This window comes from Gallinula chloropus, assembly GCF_964237585.1.
Source record: "Gallinula chloropus genome assembly, chromosome: 2".
Taxonomy (NCBI): domain Eukaryota; kingdom Metazoa; phylum Chordata; class Aves; order Gruiformes; family Rallidae; genus Gallinula; species Gallinula chloropus.
In genome coordinates this window covers 10,005,283-10,027,863 of record NC_140086.1, presented here as the reverse complement: position 1 = coordinate 10,027,863, position 22,581 = coordinate 10,005,283, and the positions used below count along the sequence as shown (strand labels likewise).

Sequence of the window (22,581 nt, the reverse complement as noted above, 5' to 3'; positions counted from 1 at the left end):
AGGGCATGGAGTGATATGACAAGGGGCAATGGGGTTAAATTAAAAGACAGTAGATTTAGGTTATATAACAATAAGAAATTCTTCACTGTGATGGTGGGCAGGCCCTGAAACAGGATACCCAGAGAAGCTGTGGCTGTCCCCTTCCTGGCAGTGTTCAAGGCCAGGTTGGATGGGGCTTCAGGCAACATGGTCTAGTGGAGGTTGTCCCTGCCCATGGCAGCAGGGGTGCAAGTAGATGATCTCTGAGGTTATTTTTAACCCAAACCAGTCTGTGATTCTGCAAATCAGAGCTGATTCAATTTATCAAAGTAACAATGAAGTAATCTTTTAGAAGGGAAGTATTTTCAAAAAATAATTTTGTTTTGGTCCTGTCTTTTTATTCAAGAATACATAACTCCAGAAATAATTTTTTTTCTCCCCTTATATTTCTGTTTTCATGTTTTTCTTCCTGACTTCTCAGAAAACCTAACGAAAAAAAAAAGCAAGAAACAGCGTAGATTTATTTGTTTTAAACCATGTCTCCAGGATTTTTTGTGAGATTTAAAAGGAACATTTGCACAAAGGTGTAAATCACCCAGCTCTTCACAACAGAACTGGTCCTGCCTTGAGTGAGAAGTGCTGCCGAGCGAGATCTCTCCACAGCATTACAGTACCATGGCCGTATTAATATTGCTGACTTAGAATTTACTGCATCAACATTCCTATTTCCTCCACTGCCCTCACCTTCAATATCAACTCTAATTGGTGCTGCTCCAATATGTGATCTGACGGAAATGCTTCCATCATGCTATTGGGCACAAGAGTCAAATGTATTTTGGAAGAGGGCTGCTGCGGCGCCCTGCTCCCTGGGAGCAGCATCCCTTACGGTGCCACCTTTCTCTTTGGCTTTATATTACTCTGAACACGTGTTTCTTCAGTGAAATGTTGATGTGCACCACTTGTCGTGTGAATTATCTTTTATTTTTTTAAATGTTAATGTCCTGATGTGGACAGTATCACCCCTTTGCTGCAGCGTAGCAAAATACAGGATTGTGCAATTTGTTTGATTATTCTTTCCCTTTTTTAGAACTGCCTTTCAATTCACCAGAGGTGCATATGAGGGAGGAGCTGAATCTTGGTGAGCTCACGCATAAATATCAAGGAGTGAGAGTACAAGAGGTGTGAATATTTCCTTGGCAGAGCTCTGCACTAGATGAATCGCTGAAATAATGGAGACTCTTGATTTGGAATATTGGATAATCTGTATGCATTTAACACCAGGACAAATCCTTGTCTGCAGTATTTCAGATTGCTTTTAAATTATTTTGTATTTGTTCAATTTTGGTTACTTAATTGTAAATAAAACTAGAATAAACTATTTGCATTCAGTGGCAAACCATATAAATATCTTCTATAAAATACAATTTTTAAAAGCCTTTCAATGTTTTTATTGTATAAAACACATCTGTTTTTACACATTGCTTTTTACAATGCCTTAGAGAAAGATACATTTCTAGGTCAACATGTGGTTAATATTGACTTGTTACAAATATTTGCAAATAGCATGTTGCATCCCGATTTTACACTGAGAAACCAAAGAGACAACTGAAACTGCCACCATTCTTCCAGTCTGCAGCAAAATTCCTCAGTGCTCTAGACAGACGTACAGATGTTTTTAAGGCATTTTTGTTTTAATGCTGGAAGAACACAAGAAAACTTTCATCAGAAGAGGTTTTAAAATAAAAGTATTAAAACACTAAATTAAGATAAAGTATTTTTTTAATCCCTTGGAAAAAAATCTTTGTCAGATAAAACAGCCAATACTCTGTGGATATTTAAAACTTTTTTTGTTATACCTTCATAATAAGGTATATGAATGTATAAAGAGAAAATATACTTACTGTGAGAGTAAGCAACTCTTTTGGCTCTTTCACAGATATAACTTGCATTTTTTAAGAACCAGGAATAGTATTCAACACAGTACCTAAAGATGTAGTAAATGTTAGGAGAATAGTAGCTTGTTATCTTTCATAAGCACAGTGGAATGCATATCACACTGCTAATACTGAATACAGAAATAAAAATAGGGATTCTGACCTCAAAATGATGTCATTAGATATTTGAAAAAAGTCAGCTGGGCTTTATTCACTTAGTTTGAATACTAGAAGACAGATCAGGTATTGATTGGTGCACTAGGGACCCATTTGGGTCTCAGCCAGTAGCCACAGACTCTCAAAAATAAACATTAGTGATAGAAAATTGACAGTTGAAAAAAGCCTGATGGAGTATTTTAAGCAGAGAGGGAGAGGGGGAGAGAGAGAGAGAGAGAGAGAGAAACCTCATGCCAGGTTTTACCTCATGGCTTCCTTTCTGGAGTATCGTCTCTGGCCAACGCAGAGGCATAGCTGGAAAAACCTACACAGCTCCATCACACAGGGATTGATCTTTTGCACTACAAGAGTGACAGGAGGCGAGGTCACACGGGACTCTTTGAGGATTGCTTGTGGACACCCTGGAAAAAAATACAGCTCTGAACTAGTTTGAATACATGTCCCATTAAATGTCTTGAAATGTGCAGATTAATAAGCTCACGGAGATACCTTAAAATCAATTCTGAGAGAGACAGATAATTGAAAAGAAAACCCCACACAGCCCAGCAGTTGCTTGAGTGAAAGCTCAAATATTCTGCTCAATTTACTATTATTATTTATCATTACTGGTTAGCTGCTTAAAACAACATCACTTTTATTTATCACAAAAGTAAGGAACAACTCTAAAGATGTAATGTAGTCGCTGTCACCTGTGTAGGTGGACGTTCAGTTGCAAGTGAAGCATCAGTGTTCCACGGTGCAAAACAGCAAGACAAAGAACAGTGCTGTGCACTTACTGCATTTGATATTTTCTATATGCATATGCTACTTTGTTTAAAAAATCACTTTCAGTTTTGCATGATTCCTCACACCCACCTTCTAAACCTGAATACTGGAATAAATATGACTGAACTAATAAACAGACTCTCACTGCTCTCTCCATCACTGCTTTTAGACTCATTAACAAAATAAACGTTATTCATGTGGAGGTTTTGTCTTTCTCTCTGTCCATCTCTCTGTCTGTCACTTTTCCCTGCCTTGCTTTAATAATTATCTAATTTCAGCCCAAGTTTTAGGGAAGAGTAAAGATGTTCTGGTTCCTATAAGAAAGCTGTGGAAGAACTGTCCATGAGGGCATATAGCTGTAGGATGAGGGGTAATGGTTTTAAACTAGAAAAGGGGAGATTTAGGTTGGATATTAGGAAAAAGCTCTTCACTATGAGGGTGGTAGATCACTGGCACAGGTTGCCCAGAGAGGTAGTGGAGGCCCCATCCCCAGAGATATTCAAGGTCAGGTTTGATGGGTCTCTGAGCAACCTAATCTAGTTAAGATGTCCCTGCTTACCGCAGGGTGGTTGAACTAGAAGACCTTTAAAGGTCCCTTCCAACTTATGCATACTATGATTCTATGAACAGGTTTCATTTAGACTTATAAGCAATGGAGAAGAAAAGGTCAATTTTTGCCTGTACTGAGAAGAAGGTGGGAATAATGTCTCCATTTTGCTGTTTATTTGCCATGAGTCAGCTGATTAATCAGTGTTTCTTCCTTCAAGTGACCATCATTATAATATTTTAACTTTAAAATGCAGGGATGGACTCCCTCTTCTCCTCTCTCCAGCCAACTAAAAGGGAAATATCTGGTTTATTCATCAAAGCTTCAGCAGTCAGCAGCAAGAGATAAACATTTGCACACCAAACATTTCATCCTGCCAGCAAACACAGCTGTGCCAGCCTTCAGAAAAAGCTGTACTACAGAATAGGTGATGGCAGCTTATAACAAAATCCTAAATTGCTATGTGCTTTTTCAGTGCCAGAATAAAATCTCTCTTCAGACTGTCTTTCTGTTACAGGAAAGAGAGAATAAGGCAAGGTGAAAATGGGGGAAACTGAGAAAAAGTAAAGCAAAATTGAACCTATTTTCACATTTTCAGGGCTTTTCTTCATTGTATTAAGAGAAAAACTTAACATTTGCTATAGTCTTGTCTTCTCTAAATCATTACCTGTCACACAACATCTTGCATCTTAGATAAAAGTTGTTAGGATGGGTCAGAATCAAAGGACTTGCTAGAAAAAAACCCAAATACAATATATGCAATATGCTAAAAAGCTACTGATGGCTAAAACAGGTGTGTAACCACCTCTATTTTGCAGATTTAGTAACTGTGCTTTGAAGAGGAGATGCTGTGTGTGAGGGCATGCTTTGGGTTGCTGTAGCGAAGCTGTCTGACCTGCAAAGCATCATATCTGACCCTGGGGATCTGTATGCACAGACATCCTGCTGTCCCCTGCATACAACATCCCTTCCAAAGGGAACCACTAAGAAAAACTAAGAAAACCCCTGCAAACACAATGGCCAAGCTCTAAAAAGATAACGAGGGATTGTAGAGTCACAGAATACAGAACCAAGCCGTGAGAGGGAACATTTTGCATGATGTGGGTGTCCCACTTACACGCACCCATTGGGATGGAAAAGCCCAAACTTGCAGAGCGCAGGTGACTGCAGTGTGACTGTCAATGAGTTTTTCCATCTCTGTAACTAGCAGCTTGCTGTGGCCGTGCATGGATAAAGTGCCTCACCCACAGAGTATAATCCCCTTAGACAGTGTAATTGCATTTCCAGGTTCACATGTCTCATGCGCTTTACAGCTTTGGGCCATCTTATGTTATGTGATAGGAGAGGTTACAGGGGTCAAATTTGGACTAATGAAGTTCTGTTGAAATAAGCTTGAGTTGTCTGGTGCTGACAAGAAGTTTAATATAAAATGGCATTCACGGGCAGGAGAAAAATAAAGGCTCTGCCAACCTGAAAGGGATCGCTATGAAACTATTTCTCATCTGCCAGCACTTGCCCAAGGTAGCAGGAGCCCTGGAGGAGTAATGGGCAGGTGCCTGCAGCTCCCAAACTGACAGACCCCTCTGAAAAATGGTTATGTGTCAGAGGCACACAAATTAGTGAGCCAGGGATGGGCAAGAGGGAGCCCCGATTCTCTTACTCTTAGCTTTGTATAAAAATCATTAGGCTTGCTTTATTTGATAACACTTGACACACCTTGATTTTTTTCCACCTTAAAAATGATATTTCTTGCTTGAATAAACATTCTTAATGTATGAACATCATTTCCTGTGTGATTTAGTCTAGGTGATGCTGCTCTGGCTAGGGGGGTTGGACTAGATGATCTTTCGAGGTCCCTTCCACCTCCCAACGTTTTGTGATTCTGTGATCAGAGCATAAGGCAATGAGGTTTTAATATAACTTGTCCATGGAAAGTAATGTCACTGTTGATGTGAATAAGTAAAGGCCACTCTCCAATGAATCTTAGTGTTCATTGAAGGGGGTACTCGCTTTCCTGCCTAGCAGGTGTTAAATGCTTTACTCAAACTATTTGCTTTGCTGGCAGAAATTCATCTTTATCTGAATGTGAATTGAGTGACTGCAATTTCAATTTGGGTTCATCTGTGTGGGAAAGAGAAGTCAAATTAAAAACCTAAAAGTTAAATAAATTGCTTTGGTTTTCATTTTTGACAATCGGTTTTAAATTAATGCTGCATTTACATAACACTACATTTACTTAATACTGAAATTCTCTGACAGTTAATGTATTTAATTTTGTTTGGATTGAATATTATACATCATATTGTTGAAATTCAAATTTTCAGTGCTTCATAGTAATGCTTTATATCTCTCCTGTAATAAATTTCTACTGTGAAACGTATTTTTGTATTCAATTTGTAAGTTCCTACAGATTTAGGGTGAAATTAAGACAAGAATTAAAAGTCATAAGTTATTTCAGAGCCCTCTCTTCTAAGAATTTTCTTTCCTAAGATATCAAGTTAGTCAAAAGGGGCCAGAAAACATAGGAACCACAGCTTGCAATACAGATCTTTGCTCTTCTCTATTTTAAATTACCACATTACTATAGCAGGCAGATAGGTGATCAATCCTTGCTGCAAAAGAGAGTTTTCCATTATTAACTCAATGTTACATCTCTCTGGCACTGAGAAAAAAATGTTAAGGCTACTCTGAAAAAAACAGACTTACACTATCCCTCCCTACACACTCTAATATGCACACATGCCAATTTTTATCAGTTGGCATCCACTTTTGTGATTTAAGATATGACTTCTTGGAATAATGTCTCAGTCTTCAGAATACTGTGTATGCCCTTCATTGCTTTGCAATCCCACTGTTGGATTTATTTCTCCAGATGCATGGTTGTTATGTGCAGGTAGACAGGTTCTATCATCATGGTTTCTGAGAGAGAAGCATTTAGTGATTCACCATTCCCTGATATCATTGAAACCCATGTTTGCCAGCCTTTTCAAAACATCCTGGTTCCAAGCCTTAGGTTCCCCAGGGTCTATTGTGCTGCCCACCAGGCAACAACTGGTACATGAACAAACTCTGGACTGTGCATACCACAAGTCCAGTCACTCCAGGAACTTCCAGTTACCTAGCCACTCTTTAAAGCTCAAGTCAAACTCAACTAAAGCAAACAAGTCACCCAGACAGCTTTGGTTTTGTGTAGAATTTTCGATGGATGAGAATTACCGTAGCATATTCCTCTATTTCCAGTCAAGTCAGAAAGACCTAGTTCATATTAAATTCATCTCTTCACACCATCAAGTATGTCAAGAAGTCAAACTGTCTTCATGTGATAATGACATTGGCTCTTTTTCTTCGTGCTACCAACGTATGTCATGGCAGGTAAGGTGAAGACTCTGGTGTTTTGATCTCTTTAAACAGAAGTAAAATGAGAGAAAGATTTAAAAAGGATGTTTGGCTTCCTATCTCCATGGTTCAAAAAGCCTCTGACATCAAGAACTGCTTCTTGGCTCAGCACCAGTGAGTCTTCTTTCTGGAAACATTTCTCAGTAGACAGCTTTTCAATGCAGTGCTCTCAGGCCACCCAGGCAGCAGCTTCCCCCACTTTTCCCTGACATTGCCTTTCTCCAGAACTTTATAAGATCACTTGATGGTGTTGTCAAACTTTGTCTCTCATAGTCAGTATTTTTAACTTTGTTAATATTATTTACTTCTGAAGTCCCACTCAGTCACATTTTCTCAAAAGCTTAAGTTAAAAAAACTCACAAGCTGAGAAATTCAGCCACCAGAACAGGACTTTGAACCGTGAAAAAAAAACCCCAGTCATAATCAGCAAAAGCTACAAAAAGTAACAGCACAGGACACTGGTCATGGATTGCTGCAATAGGCAACTATAGGAAAAGCAAGAAAAAAAAGGAAAATGACACCAAAACTGGAAGAGACTACTGCTCATCTACACGTGATTACCCCCAGTGATGGAGAAATTGAAAATCTATGAAAGAATCTCTCTCTCTGACTCAAAACTTCTTCCCAGAGAGGGTTGTTAGTCATTGGATTGGGCGGCCATTCCAATGGACTGGGAAGTGGTGGAGTCTTCATCCCTGCAGGTATTTAAAAGAGGGTTAGATGATTTGCTCAGGCACATGATTTAGTAGTGGATGGCAGGCTAGTGTGATGGTTGGACATGATGATCTAAAGGGGCCCTTCCAGCCAAGACAATACTACGTTTCTAAATATGTTTACCCCTCAAAAAATAAAAATAAAAATCCTTTACAGACAAGTTAAGGTGTTTGGAATTCAGCAATGAGATGAGAGAAGTGAATACTAGAAATGGTGACATTACATGGGGATCTAGGCCAGAAGTTTAAGCCTCCAAGTAATCCTAGACTGAAGAGCTGTGGGTTGCCTGTATGGAGCCAGTGAGACGCCAGTGAGAAGGACCAAGAGGCTGCACTTTGCCTTTGTGTAAAACCTGCTGGTGATGCTGGGTTTTTCACTTTCCCTGACAGGCTATCAGCAGCATTCTCCTCTTCATTAGATTAATTAGGAATTCATATGAAACACCCATGATTTCCTTTGACAGTACCACAACGGTGCATTTTCCTTCTTGTCCATCACAAACCATATAATGAGCATTTTTATTTCTCTTTGCTCTCCTCACCTATCCTTCACAATTTTCAGGCCTTTGCTCATATTATCAACATCTTTTGTTCTATTTCCTATATGTGAAAACAGACCTTTTAAAAAGCATTATCTGACTGGCGTTTTAATTCTTTGGACTCTTCTGGTCTTAGCCATAATATCAAGTCCAGATGATACGGAAGACCCCTGAAATTTAGTCCAATATGTAATCTTTGCACTACCCAAGGTCCATGCTTCATTTAGTCACCACATAGAAACACAGGCAGTTGATGGACATATTTCCAAAACTCCTTCTGTCAGTCCTCACCACCCAGCAATGCTCTGTTCCCACTAATTTGTGATAGCAGCAGAGTCAACTTCAACGGGCGGAATAAAGACAGCCTCTTGGCAGAGCTTCCCATGAGCTCATAGCTCCATCACAGATCTAAGCAGTCAAAATGGCTGGATGTAGTCCTAATGCCAGGAAACCTTGGAACCAAGCCACCTTCTTATTCTGGAAAAGTGGGCACCATTTCTTCCTTTCTTGAGCCGAGCTTAGGCGTTGCCCCAGCTACGGGAGTTTTCACACCAACCTCAGTGGTAGCTACCACATTTCTCTTCTCTCCCTGAAAAGATTATGCTGCACTGAACAGCAGATAATCACAGTCACAATCTGTTCTATGGGCACCTAGATTTTGTCTGGATCCCAGTGCAGGCAGTCTAGATTTTCCCTCCAAATAAAACAGTAATATGAAATGATAATAATACTGATGCACTTTCCACATTAGTTTTAATACTGGAACTTCTACACCACACCAAAATTTCCCTCAAATTTCCTTCCTTGACTATCAGGTTAATGGGGAGCATAAAAATCACGAACTGTGACATACATGCCACTTCAGCTACACCTTGCCTGCTTCCCAGCTGGCCAGGTGGCTTGGTTTCCAGTGTGCCACTGGAAGCAAGGACACCAGACTGGAAGGACTCCAAGGGTGCTAAAGATGTCAACAGGATGGAATGCATTTTACCTAGTTTTAGGTGTCCATGGTGCTGGTACCTATAGTTGAATTAGCTTTCTACAGTACCCAAGACTAGATTTTGCAGCTGAGATTTATTCCCATGAGTTCTGCTCCTGCTTTGCAGATTTGGGAGTAGGGAGCCTGGCTTTAGACATACACAAGCTCACCATCCAAAGTGGATGTTGGACTCCCAAAGTTCAGACTCCCTTCCTGGTATTGAATCAGATCCAGTTTTTCAAATCATATAACCTCTTCCTAAATACCTATATGTAGATATAATTTTATTGCCAACATGAGTATATAATACTTAAAAGTGGAGTGGTACATCATCATATGGTTATCGTACTGAGCTCTTAAATTCTAACTATTTTGATGCTAAACTGGAAGAACTGAGCTTTCTTGGGAATCTAGTTGACAACGACATTTTTTAGTTTAAGAGGTTTGCAGAATTGTAAATTCTGGGCAATTCTGGAGATGTCATGTGGCACAGATTGACTTAGTAATTTAATTTGTAACAATAGGGAGAATTCAAGCATTATACTTTCTTTTGGAATAAATAAATTTTAAGATTCTTCAACAACAAACCCATGTACAAGTTGACACACAGAGTACATACAATAATCTCATCATCATCATAGTAAAATTTATGTGTTGAATGTGCAATTAATTGTGCACAATTCACAACAAGTACATAAGCAGCTCCTTATATATTTTTGGTGTTTTATGTACATAGTATATAACATAAATTAAACATGCATGTTATTTCTGCATGGGAAAATTTGCATAGCAATAAACTTTCAAACATACTGCTATTTTTGCTGCATGAGTGAAACTACTTACTGGTAGCTGAGTAAAGTTTCAGTGTCACACCAGGCCTGTAGGGTGGCACAGGCAGTACTGAGGGAGGTAAATCTGAAGGGTGGAAAAGAATATTAGTTGTCTGGACATCTTAACAGAAAAAAAGGAAAGTTGATTAGAAGAATAACAAGAGAAAAACCACACAGACCACTAATAAAGACTTACAGTCACCTATCTATATATATATTATTTTCTATTTCATAAATGCGCCAACTGACACACTTTGTCATATCCTGGATCAGTCTCACCTGGCTCTGTTTGCATCAGTTTGCTGGTCTCCTGAGGCAACACTGTCTGCATCCAAAATGTGTACGTGTCAGCTATGGGAACAGAAAGGCACACGCTTCGTGTCATTCAGGATATTTGTGATTTATCTGTCTTTTGTGAACTGCTATATGTGGGACAGCTCAACAGCCAGAGTCCCTCACACCATACTTCCAGTGGCATATAGAAATGTCAAGATGAAAAAGGAAGGACAAAAGCTGTACTTCATGCTCTGAATTGTCTGGCCCTGTGTGGAGCCCAGAGTTGGACTTGATGATCTGTATGGGTCCCTTCCAACTCAAATATTCTGTTCCATGATTCCATGATACTTTGCTAGATCTTGAAAAATCCATGGTTTATGGAAAGGCAGGATTTAAAGAAGTTATGTTTAGTGCAGACTTAGAGAAGAAACTATATATTGCCTTTTTACAAGTCTGCTTGCTGGTTTTGGAGCAAAAAAATGTGAGCGAAGACCTGGGCGTAGAGGTGTCTGTGAGGAGCAAGGCCCAATTTTCCCCCAAATGAAACTACAAATGGACCCTGTAACTGATTTTATCACTTCTACAATTAAAAAAAAAATTGACTCACTAGGGACCAACAGTGGGTCTTCCTAAGGGTCGCCCCGATCTCAGAGGCTTTGTTTCAGCTTTTGGCCAAACCCAAAGGCGATTCCTCCTCGCCATACTTACTGGTGATGGGCTGCAGAGGTGGTGATGGGGATGAGCTCTCTCCAGAAGTCAGAGGAGGTCCAGCTGTCCCACGTGGTCTGGAAGCATCCACATGTGGTGATGGAAACCCAGATCCTTTTGCCCCAACTGGTTTTGGCCATGGTGGGAACCTCGTAGTTGGGTTTTCCTCCTCTTTCTGGGCAACAGGGTCGCTGGTATCTGGAGAAACAGGAGAGACAGAGACAGAGGGATGGCACCAGCAACACACTGTGGATGCTGGCACCCTAGGACATCAGTGAGTGTAACACACAGGGAACAATAATATCTAAAATACACACAGAAAATCCAATCAACTCCTTGAGTGCTTCCCCTGGCAGGTGAGCGGCCACCTCTCCTTTTCATTTAAATATGGAAACATGGGGAGTGCCAATAATATTTTAAATTTTAACTGAGAACATTTTAATGTGCCATTTTTCATAAAAAAGGAAACTGAAATATTCCTGTCAAGTGCTGTGGGGTTTTTTCCTTCCCATAAATTATTTTCTATTTCCCAACTGCTTCACTACAAAGGAAAGAGATGAAAGCTCTTGTCTGTGTTAAGGGAGAAGGCAGGTACTGGAGGGCAGATACTGGAATTTGGGAACTGATGACATTTTTTGGTAGGAGTGTTGGTCAGGGCTGGAAGAGATAACAAAGATTGGTTGGTGGTTAAGAAAAATAAAAGACCTTATAAAAAGACAGCAGACTGTCCAGGGAAAATACAGATATTTTGTTGCAGACGGGTGCAGCTGCAGTGATGAGGTGGTATGAAGTAAAATTCTGAATTTCTTTTTGCTCCCACTATGAAGAAGCAAGTATGAAGACTTGCTTTTCTGCTTTTAAAATGAGGCAGACTAGAACTTACTCTACGTTGTAGCCCTGAGGCAAAGCTAAGCGCACTGAAGCATATGAAATGTTTAGGTACTCACAACTGAATGTCATATATAGTCAAAGATAGAGGAAAAAAAAAGAAAAATTTCCAATATGAAAGGAGGGGAAACAATTGGATCTTTTTTGGTTTAAAAAAATAATGTGGCTTTTTTGAAAAAAAAATTTCTTTGCCTCCTTAGTAAATGTCTTTTTCTAATAAATGGCCAAAAAATAAAGGGGAGGGGGCTTTTTCCAATATTTTTTCTAATTCCCAGCTATTCAGTGTATCACTGACCTGATCTGCTTATTTAGAATAGAGCTTTATCTTACTCTGTACTTGTAGTTGAACTTCAGAGTCCTGTGCAGCAAGCCTACATGATCACTTACCGAGATGTTAATCAAGAGGAATACAAATATAGGTCGGGCAAAATTTGCTCACTTTTAAATGTCCACACGTGTTCTGCTGATGAATCCACTGTTTTGTTTGGGTCTTCCTGTAATTTCACGAAACTTGAAAAAACCGAATCTAGATCTTTGAGGCACGAGAAGAAAGGGTTAGCACGCTCACCATCCATCACATATTGTATGACTAAAAGGAAAATCAGGTTCTGGTATAAAAGAAACAGCTGTTGTCTTTTTAAATCAAAGTGTCTTTTTTTACTTTTTTATTTTTTTAAGGACTGAAACATCCTACAGCTTTCAGCATGGGTGAACTTGTTACGGTCTGCCTTTTTTAATCAAACACTGAAAACAAGGAATAGTCTTGGGCAATGAGAGATGAGCATCTGAAATGCAGATCAGCCTTGCAAAGCAGTTTTGGATGGAGGAGCCAGGCAGCACAGTGGCTGAATCACAGAATGACAAGGTTGGAAAAGACCTTTAAGATCATCGAGTCCAACCGTTCCTATCCTATGCTAAGCTATACCCCTAAATACCTCATCTACCTTTTTTTTAAAACACATCTAGGGATGGTGACTCAACCACCTCCCTGGGCAGCCTGTTCCACATATATTCAACTCCTTTCTGAAGGTAACTCATGTAAAGGTAGGAGATCATTTCTGCTGAGAGCTTAAGGAGATACTTGTTTAGATTCAGACTATCAGGGAACCTCCACCGTCCAGTGCTGAATTCTGTAAGAACTCCCATTCCAGCAGGTTTTGTTCATTCCTCCAATTCCTCCTCATGGATGGTAATTTAAAACTGTGTACATTTTACTTAAATGCAGAATATAAATATTATGTTTCACTTACAATAACATAAAATATCAGACTATTTAATAAGCAGATGGTTTAAAATACAATGTATAAATGCACAATTATAATAATGAAAATACAAAATAACATTTTAAAATAATATTTTTACATTATGAAAATTGAGTATTCATTGCAGTGCTACCTCTGCTTGGTTTTCATTATTGTTGTCACTTCCCTTTATTCCCCAGGATGTACTTACCTGGGTCAGAAGATGTGTTACTGGAAAATGTGTAATTAATAACAGGAGACTTATCCAGCACTTCCCAAAAGTCAGACAGGTTTCTCCCTGCAATAGAAATGCTTGCAAATATCAAGGAAGACTTGTTTCTAGTATAAGTCATCACTGAGAATAAATAGGGCAAAATTTTTGGGGCAGAGTGGTTTTAACCTCTACCTGTCTGCCCTGTCATCACACAGATGAAGATACAATCTGAGTCATTGCTCTGGCGCACTGAAAGGCAAAACAATGTAGAACAGGTCATCGTTACCAGTTTTCATTATCTGATATTATCTTAAACAGTTGAAAACACTAACTGGTATGTAGTTACTACATCTGGCCAAATATTTTCCTTTTGATCTGAAATTTGACTAAAACCTTGAACCAGCACGTAATACAAATGCTAATATTCCCAGTTCCTATCTAACTAAAATTATAAATTACAAGCATTTTTACAGTGAAATAAATAATTCTTCAGACAATATAGCCTATCATTATTCTTTGGGAATCATAATTCCTCGAATACCTGTGTTTAATAATCATTTACCAGACTTTCAAAGAAAATACAGTTGCTCATTGAAACATGCTTGTCTCTATATTCTATATACATACACACACACACATTAGATATGTGCCTTATTCTCTAAGGAGACTTTGTTTATAACTACAGTCCATGCTTTGCAAGGAAAAGCATGCTGATTTCCATGTTTGCTTCCATGTCAGAAGTAAATCAGACAAATAAGACAATGATAAATGTTGTAATGCAATGCAAACCTGAGAGAATAGAAGTGGATTTGAAAATTTCTGTGAGGTAACTGGTGGAGTTCCCAATAATATCAACAAGTAAAGCTGTAAAATCTAGGCAACAAAACAGAGAAAATTAATAATTGAAAATGCATATTTTATAATCCATGCTAAGTTAAAAATCATTAAGTATGTTATATTTTGGATATATGCTTGTATGTGACAATATTTAATATATGTTAAATTTTAAAAGGTTTTCTTGAATGTGAGTGGACTTAGGAAGCCACTGGAATTTTATGCAGAAGTGTATTTCAAAGATGATATCCAAAACAGCACCTATATGTCTAAAAGTAAACTTAAAGAGAATTTATCTGTTCAAAAGAACAATTTGAAAGAACTCTCTACTTAGTCTGCTTAAACTTAGGAGAACCAAAGCCTGTAGGCTTTGCCTGCAGTAACTGGCTATCTGCCATTTAGGGCTTTCCAGGAGGTATCTGATTGTCTCTTCTGAGGTCTACTTCAGACACACAGATGGTGATGTTGTTAGCTAAAAAAAATGGTAAGTGATGGTGGTGTTATGACATTTTTGTAACAGGTTCTAGAAGTAACAGGGCTGTGTTCTCAGAGAGTGACAGACATGAGATCTGTATTGGGCACTCAATCTCTGCCACTTGGAAAGATGCTCTAAACGTCAAGATATTCTGGATTTGGGGCAGAAAGATTAAAGTTTCTCTGTTATCTTCCAAGGCAGACTGGGTCATTAGGTAATAATGCTTGAGAGATGTGTGAGTCCAGAAAAAGCCATGAAAGCTATTGTTGCTCATGTGTGCAGTCATCACATACAGCTTAGAAGATACGGGTTCTGGTCCCCAGCTGCTGAGCTACTCTTGATATCTTACATTGACCAGACATAGAATTAGAGTGCTCAGATCCCTACTGGATCATCAAATATTGTGAGATCAGGGGTGTGAATGAGGATTATAGGTAAAGGTTTTCCCCAACAGCATTTTACACTAAATTAAACAACTCTATGAAGACATTAAACCTTGGTTTTCATTCCTGTCGGGTTCATTCAAGTTATTGAAGTCTATTGGTGCAGAGAAGCCCTTGCTTATCTCTTGTGCGCTACCTCAGGAGAGTGAAAGTGCCTATATACGGACTGCCAGGTTGTCTTTCCTTCAATTTTTGTATTCCAAGTAGGAAAGGGAAGTCTTTCTGCTGGGCAAACCACTTGACCGCTGTCTCCATCCCAGACTGGCCAGCTGGATGAAGCCATCTGAGTCTGAGTTCATCGAGTCCCCGCCAAGGCTTGGAGCAGCCAAAGGCTGCTGACCTCAGTATGGCAGTGCTATTCATACGGATGAAGTCAGCAGAATTCAGGCTATGGCTTTCAGCTCCAATTGAAGCACACACACAATTTCCAACCTCTCTTGCATACCCACCTGCCAAGTCGTTTGTCACATTGTTCAAACAGTAGCAGTAACGCATAGGGAACTTGCTGGGGTCAACATTTTTCACGTTAGAAACTGTACAGAGAGGTAGAGAAAAATCAGTATCCGGATGCACAGGCTGTGTGAAAGAACATGCAGAGCAAAGTACTGAGGCACTCACTGTTATAAATGGTGACTGACACTTTGTGGAAGGCAAATGAGCTGTAAGACGTGACACTCAGCAAAGAGAAGAGCTTTTTGGTACCTGCAGAAAACACGTGCCTACACCATTAGTGGTTGGAACAAATTGTGAGAACAGAATGTTTTGACTCTGCTCATTTAATTTCTAAATGACCCCTGAGGTGCTGATACTATACAGCTGCCTGAGACTCGATTCTTTCTCATTTCCACTGAGGGAAGGATCATTTGTATTACTTCTTGGTTGTTTTTTTTTTCTTTAATTCGAACCTGCACTGGATGAGAAAATGCTTTCTAAAGGCCTCCCAGAAGTAATTATGTTGTGTCTATATATAAACACACTAATTCCTAAATTCTTTGGCACAGACAGCTATCTGCATTATGAATGCATAAGGGTAATGTACTCCCAGGATCAATTCTGGAGGCAGATACTATACATTTATGGCCTCCCCTGCTAACACCATTAGGCTTTTATCTCGCTGACAGCCTGTGCAACCTGCCTGGCCTTGCCACATCACCTCTGAGGGCCGTGTTCAGCATGTCGTTCACCAGCTCCGTCAGGTTAATAGCAGCCAGATCCACTGACTTCGCAGGCAGCTCTGAAAGAGAAGGGGGTGTCTGAGCAGCTGGGTGCATGAGGGTGCCGGGAAATGGGCATAAATCCCCTGCTTCTACAGGGCAAAAGTCTTCCAGAAGAGGAAAAAACAAACCAATCAGATTATTCATTGGAGTGCACAGAAAAACCTATGGCGAGAAAGCAAAGATGCCAGGAGTGCAGAGAGGAGTCTGGAAAATAGCAAGATAAAGCGGGCCATGTAATGGTAGGCCAAATTTTAGGTGGGGGTCCCTGTTGCCTCCCACCCTGAGTATGTCCTGCGCAGGCTGGGAGGGCCAGTCCTGACCTTTTAATGCCCCTCACACTGGGCAATTGGTATTTACTGCCAACATCGCAGCAGGCCCCTCTTTGCAAATGATGAACAGAGGAGACAGTGCCAAGAAAATGTTCCCCCTTCACCTATGCAACACAGAAAGGGGATGAAAATGTAGATTTATTTTTTTTTTCAGCTATCCTGATGGGTGTATTGGCTATGAAAGAATAAATTGATCATAGGTGAATCACACTCTCTATTTTAACATGTTTCCTTTCTGTGGTTGGTTGTTTATTCCAAGTGAAAATTTCCCAAAGTGTTCTTTTGCTTCTCTCTCACAAAGTCATGCAGAAGAGCAGTGTGGTGTGTCTGCAAGGGGAAAGGTCTGTGTGTGTGTGTGAGAGACAGAGAAAAAACACAGCAGGATGGGAAAAGAAGCACAGAAAGATGAAATGAGACCAAAATTGAATTTGGGGAGAAATATAATTTTCTGATGACGTCAGTATCATATTTAACCAATTTGAAACCGAGCTGCACTTCAGGGCTGGAAGCAGGGGTTGTCCACAGGGTAGAACACAAGAGAAGGAAAATGAAAAGGAATAGAGAGCTGGGAAGGAGAGAAAGGAAAAAGAGAAAATATTTTAGATTCCAGGAAAGATGAAGGTTAAACTTTCCAGGGATCTGAGTCAGCTCTGTGTTGGGTTTAGGAGCTCTTGCAGCAGTGGTGGGTTGGGGCTCATAGACTGTAGAAGTGTCCATCTGACACCAACTCTATGTCAAGAACCACATCACTCCCATTAACACCCCCACACGTCTCCTGACGTGTTGCTTATTACCTGCTGTAGCCAGCACAGCCACTTGCTTCTCTTTCTTATATTCTCTTCTTATGCATGAAGCTGTGGAGTGAAGAAAGAGACTGAGAACAAGTTTTCACTTTTGAGCTACCAAGCAACACTCTGTTGAGCTCTCTGCCTGGGTTACTTTGCTGCTCTCATTTATTGCACCTCAGAAACCAGTGGACTTTAGCACTCCAAAGTAGGTCAGCAAATACCCACAACAGCAGCTGATCAAGTGCCTAAGAATAAGGATGTCCTAAAGGATTTGCCAGGTCCTTTAGCTCCCAGGAAAAAAAACCTGACTTATATGACCCCAGATTAAATATCAGAGCTTCCCCCTTTAAGTCAAGAATCAAAAGGGGGGGGGTGTAGTAAGGCAGCAAGCTGTTGTAGAGGTCTGTGCTAGGCTTGCACACAGCACTGTCTGCAAGGTTCATAGTATGATAAGGCCAAATCTAGACAAACCTTCACAGGCTGTGTGCATGTTTGTTATTCAGACCAGTCATTCAGTTTGTTGCTCTCAAGTGCTGTGTTGTGAGAGGAATGAACTGAGGAGAGGCTTGGGAGATTGAACTTGCTGCCTGGGATTCCCTCAGTGACTAACAAGGACAAGGTGCATAGCAGCGACTTAGATGTCACAGGACAAGCTGTGACAACTAGTGGAGAGCTGAGAGCTTCCAAAGAGTAACTCCTAAGGCTCCACAGAATCATAGAATGATAGAATCCTTTAAATTGGAAAAGACCCTTGAGATCATTGAGTTCAACCATAAACCTAACACAACCAAGTCGACCACTAAACCATGTCCCTAAGTGCCACATCTATGTGTCTTTTAAATACCACCAGGGATGGTGACTCAACTACTTCCCTGGGCAGCCTCTTCCAATGATTTATAACCCTTTTGGTGAAGAATGTTTTCCTAGTGCTAGCAAATGCTAAACTCTAAAGCTTCAGCTTCTGAGATCCCCAGAAAGAAGTCCTCTCCTGGAAGCTGGTAGTGAGTGGGGCTCACCTCAGTTGTGGTGATGTCCTACTCTGTGTTACAAAGTAACATGCAGAGCTCTCACCAGAGAGAGCATTCTTTACAATCTGTGGGACTGGAAGCACCCAAAGAGATGTGACTGAATGATCTGTCTGTACCTAATTTGGTGAAACCTGAGTGCTTGCCCTTAATCATACAAATATCTATGTCGTACACAAGTCACAGACCCAGATACATTTCCCGTTCTCCTTTTCTCTTTCTGCATAAGGAGAAATATCATATGAATAATCCACGGTCTGTAAGTTGCGACTCTTCATACGGTGCTACTCAGGTGTATTAACAACTCTCAGTATGAGTTACATTTGGACTGACAATTGAGTGGTAAGAACTCTTCTAACTCTTCTCTGTCTTTATATATAAACCCTTCTGACCGCAGATTCGTAGTGTGCAAGCCAAAAGTAGACTTTTGCCATCAGCTGGTCTGTTCTGCTGCAGAGCATCAGCTCTGGAGCTCCAGCCCATTAGCTTTGCCTATGCAGGTTTAAACAAACCAGACACAGATCTGGGAATGGGGCTATGGAAGCAATTGGGAAAGAGACACTTGGGCTATTCCCTGGGGAGCATCAAACTATTGTATTTACCTGTGTTGCAAACCAGAAAGAGACACAGAAATCCCAGGCTGATCTTTGCTTGCATATGCCAGCAGAACCACTGCATTATGGACTCCAACTTCCAGCAGTTTGGTTTACTCTAGGAGAAAGAAAAACTGTTTCAGTGATGTTAAAATTTGAGGTATTCTGTGACTTTGTCATAGAATCATAGCATAGAATGGTTAGGGTTGGAAGGGACCTTAAAGATTACCAAGTTCTAAGCCCCCTGCCATGGGCAGGGACACCTCTCTCTAGACTAGGCTGCTCAAGGCCCCATCCAACCCAGCTTTGAACACCTTCAGGGAGGGAGCAGCCATAGCTTCCTGGGTAACCTGTTCCAGTGCCTCACCACCCTTGTGGTGAAGAATTTCTTCCTAATATCCAATTTAAATCTATCCCCTTCTAATTTAAAACCACCCCCCCTCATCCTATCACTAAATACCCTTCTAAAAAGTCCCTCCTCAGCTTCCTTGTAGGCCCCCTCAGGTACTGGTAGGCTGCTATAAGGTATTCCCTGAGTCTTCTCTTCTCCAGGCTTAACAACCCCAACTGTCTCAGCCTGTCTTCACAGGAGAGGTGCTCCATCCCTCTGACCATCTCTGGCCCTTCTCCGGACCCATTCCAACAGTTCCATGTCCTTCTTATGCTGGGGACTCCAGAACTGGACACAGTACTCCAGGTGGTGTTTCATGACCTTGTTGTGATATGACAGTGAGAGAAATACTAGGTCTTCAGGATTCAGGGAGAAGATTTGTAGTGAAAACTGTAAAGTATCAGAAATCACACAATCAGTATTTTCCATGTATGTATGTGTGCCATGAGTTTAACATGTAACCCTTGACTTTTGACACCTACATAACTGTGCCCAAAGGACACTGACAGATCAGACGCCTAAACCCATTCTGCTGAAACAACATAGAATTCATTTATGCTCAAATTCAATCCAGGTATCACTTGAGCTCCTTTACTGCAGAGATGTGGCTTTCCCGGTCATCCCTAGTCTTGTATTTCCACAATGAATTATTGTCACCAAGCTTTGTCTGGTGCTGCCTTGCCTTGTGTCTTGGGAGGGATTAACAGCGCTCTGCCTTTCAGACAATGAGCTGCTTCGGGGGGTTCCAAGATTTAAGTAGAAGTGGTTAGAAAAAAACAAGGCAAGTCCTTGTTTCTCTACATGTGTTTTTGTAATATTAGAACATGCAAAATTGCTCTGCAGTTGTCAGAAAATGAGGGAGTGTATGAAAATTAGCCAAAAAAATGTCAAAAATGTCCCAAATTTTTTTCATATCCTCTCAGAGTGCGCAGCAACTATTATCTTGAAGATAATAGTGTTTGATTAACAAACTATTATCATGTTTAAAATCTTTCTGATATTTAATTCACTAGAGAATTAAGACATACTGAAAATAGCTAATTTGTACTTAGTAGTTCTAAAGAGACTCTTCCTTGCGATGATGAAATGATACCAGGCATTTCTACGTTTGAAATGTCGGTGTTTGCTTGTCTGATGAGTCAAAAGCATTTAAGTGCCAGCTCTGCTAATTCAAACAAATCTCTGAGAAGCTTCTTAGGTAGTTCATCATATCTATTCAGTCCATCTGCCTAATCCTTTTTACTCAACCCCAAGCCTATACTCATCCCGGATTTCTGCACAGCATGTGCACAGGAGTGGGGCTGAGGTGGAGAGCAAAACATGGCCAAATCTCACTCCCCAGACTTCATACTCCATCACCTTTCTGTGAGCTGGACTAATTATGCATGGACAGAGTCCAGCATCCCATGGACCAGTCTAGCATGAAAAATCCTAAGCTTGGCTCTTTTTGCAGCAATATTTGGGATCTGACCAACCACCAGACTACAGACCATGAATGTCTTTCTGGCATGAGAATCACAGGACCTGAAATTGTGTCATGGTTATCTCTGATTCCACTGACTATTGGAGAGGAGTTAGTGAGAGACACCCCACAGTGATGTTGAATTTGAAGAACTGGTGTTTCACAGATGACAGTGGAGGTGGCTGTTGGGCAGAGCAGGCTCTGAGGTCAGCTGGGGCTGTCATGAGGCAGTCATGTCAAGATGTTTATGTAGATGTTTATGTTGTGGAGCAGGAGTGTTACAGTGAGTCAAATAAGTGTTATGAGTGTTATGGGGAAACTTGGATTGTGTTAGCCTGAGGTCAATGGTGCAGTAATTCCCTAGGGGTTTTTTTAACAGAACTTTGTGAATTTTTATTCCTGTGGTATAAGAAGTGACTGTCTCCTTAGGTCTGGCAGATCTACATTATGATGAGTTGTGCTTCATGATGAACATTCAGTGTCTATGTGCCACAGGCTTCTCCCTGCACAAATTCCTCATGACCAGTTCCCTGCATGCAAGGTGCACACAGGCTGTACAGACAGTACTGTCTCTGTGCATGATGACCCAGGGAACATCAATCTGAAACACGGCCAAAACCAGTGCTGCCACTGTACTATTCCTGCAGTGTAAGGCTGGTCCTGGCTGGACTGTCTCTGCTGCCATGGTGCTGTGGGCTGCATGGTGAACAAGGGACTCAGGCCTAGGAGGTGAGAGGAGAGGACATCCTCTGCCCCACTTTCAGTCTGGCCCTACACACCTGTGGTTGTTGCTCATGCCAGAGTGGGGAGATGTGATTTCCAGCACATGCTTTGAGGAACATGGGCTCTCCTGGGTCAGTAGTGAATCACACTAGGACTGACACAGAAATCTTTGGGAAGTGTATTTCACAGACTTATGTGCAAGCATAGCTATTCTGTGGAGGTTCACAAGTAAAAGGGTTGATAGGCTGTAGATAATTGCCTACAAGGCACTTAAATTCATTACTGATTTATTTAAATTGTCCCTGAGCTGTTCGTGGTGGCGGGATGCAGAAAATCATCTGGCAGAGGACTTGGTGCAGCAGGCAAGAGCTAGAGAGAACATGTTCCCAGGAGACAGAGAAGAGGTGAGAAGATTGACATATGAAGGAACTGCCCTACCAAAGCAACTTCAGAGAGAGAAAGAGGAGAAAAAAGCAGAAACAAAACTGAAAAAGAGTGAGAAACAAAGCACCACGTGCACACAGAGGGATGCTTTCCTGCTCACCTGAACTTTCAGCTCCCTGCTCTTCTCCGTGCTGAGCTGCTCCTCCACGCGAACGCACAGACGCAATTTCCTCTGCATACGACTGGCAGCAGGAGTTCAGGGCAGGCATGAGTCTGGCAACAACACCCACATTTAACTGAGGTGCGATTACACACTGCAGGCTCGATCAGGGAAAGCATCTAATGACGGGGACAACATGCAAACATAACCTGGAAGGATGGATCACAATAAACCACATCCTGTTCTATTTCCAGCGAAGAAATATTAACTAAGGTTGGTATAAAGTGAATGGAAACTCCTCCATTCATGCCTGGATGTCAGATTTAGCACTCTGGTGTCCTCTCGGCCAGTACATGGTGAGTAAAAAGACACTGCAGAGACGTGTCAGCACTAAGGGCATCACTCTAACAAGGACTGTCCTTACTCCTCCAGAGGTAGAGAATGATTTAAATTTGAAACATCAGGTTTAGCTGCCCCCCAAAATCCCAGCATTAACTCTCTGAAAATGTATGCAGTCCAATTAAATTTCAGAGTAATCTGTGACAAATATTCCTAGAACTGGTGCCTGAAA

At 40.8% G+C, this 22,581-nt stretch overlaps 1 protein-coding gene across 1 annotated transcript; it reads right to left on the bottom strand.

Moving 5' to 3' along the window:
- Positions 1 to 1,632: 1,632 nt before the first annotated feature.
- On the bottom strand, positions 1,633 to 22,088 carry HHLA1 (HHLA1 neighbor of OC90; the record flags this gene model as incomplete). Its single annotated transcript, XM_084280251.1, has 15 exons — positions 1,633 to 1,676; positions 1,881 to 1,963; positions 2,335 to 2,491; positions 9,873 to 9,980; positions 10,844 to 11,041; positions 12,171 to 12,263; positions 13,184 to 13,270; positions 13,379 to 13,435; positions 13,976 to 14,059; positions 15,388 to 15,471; positions 15,557 to 15,640; positions 16,092 to 16,172; positions 17,279 to 17,338; positions 18,900 to 19,008; positions 22,011 to 22,088. 15 exons carry the CDS (start codon positions 22,086 to 22,088, stop codon positions 1,633 to 1,635), a joined length of 1,407 nt encoding a protein of 468 aa, XP_084136377.1.
- Between the last annotated feature and the right edge of the window lie 493 nt (positions 22,089 to 22,581).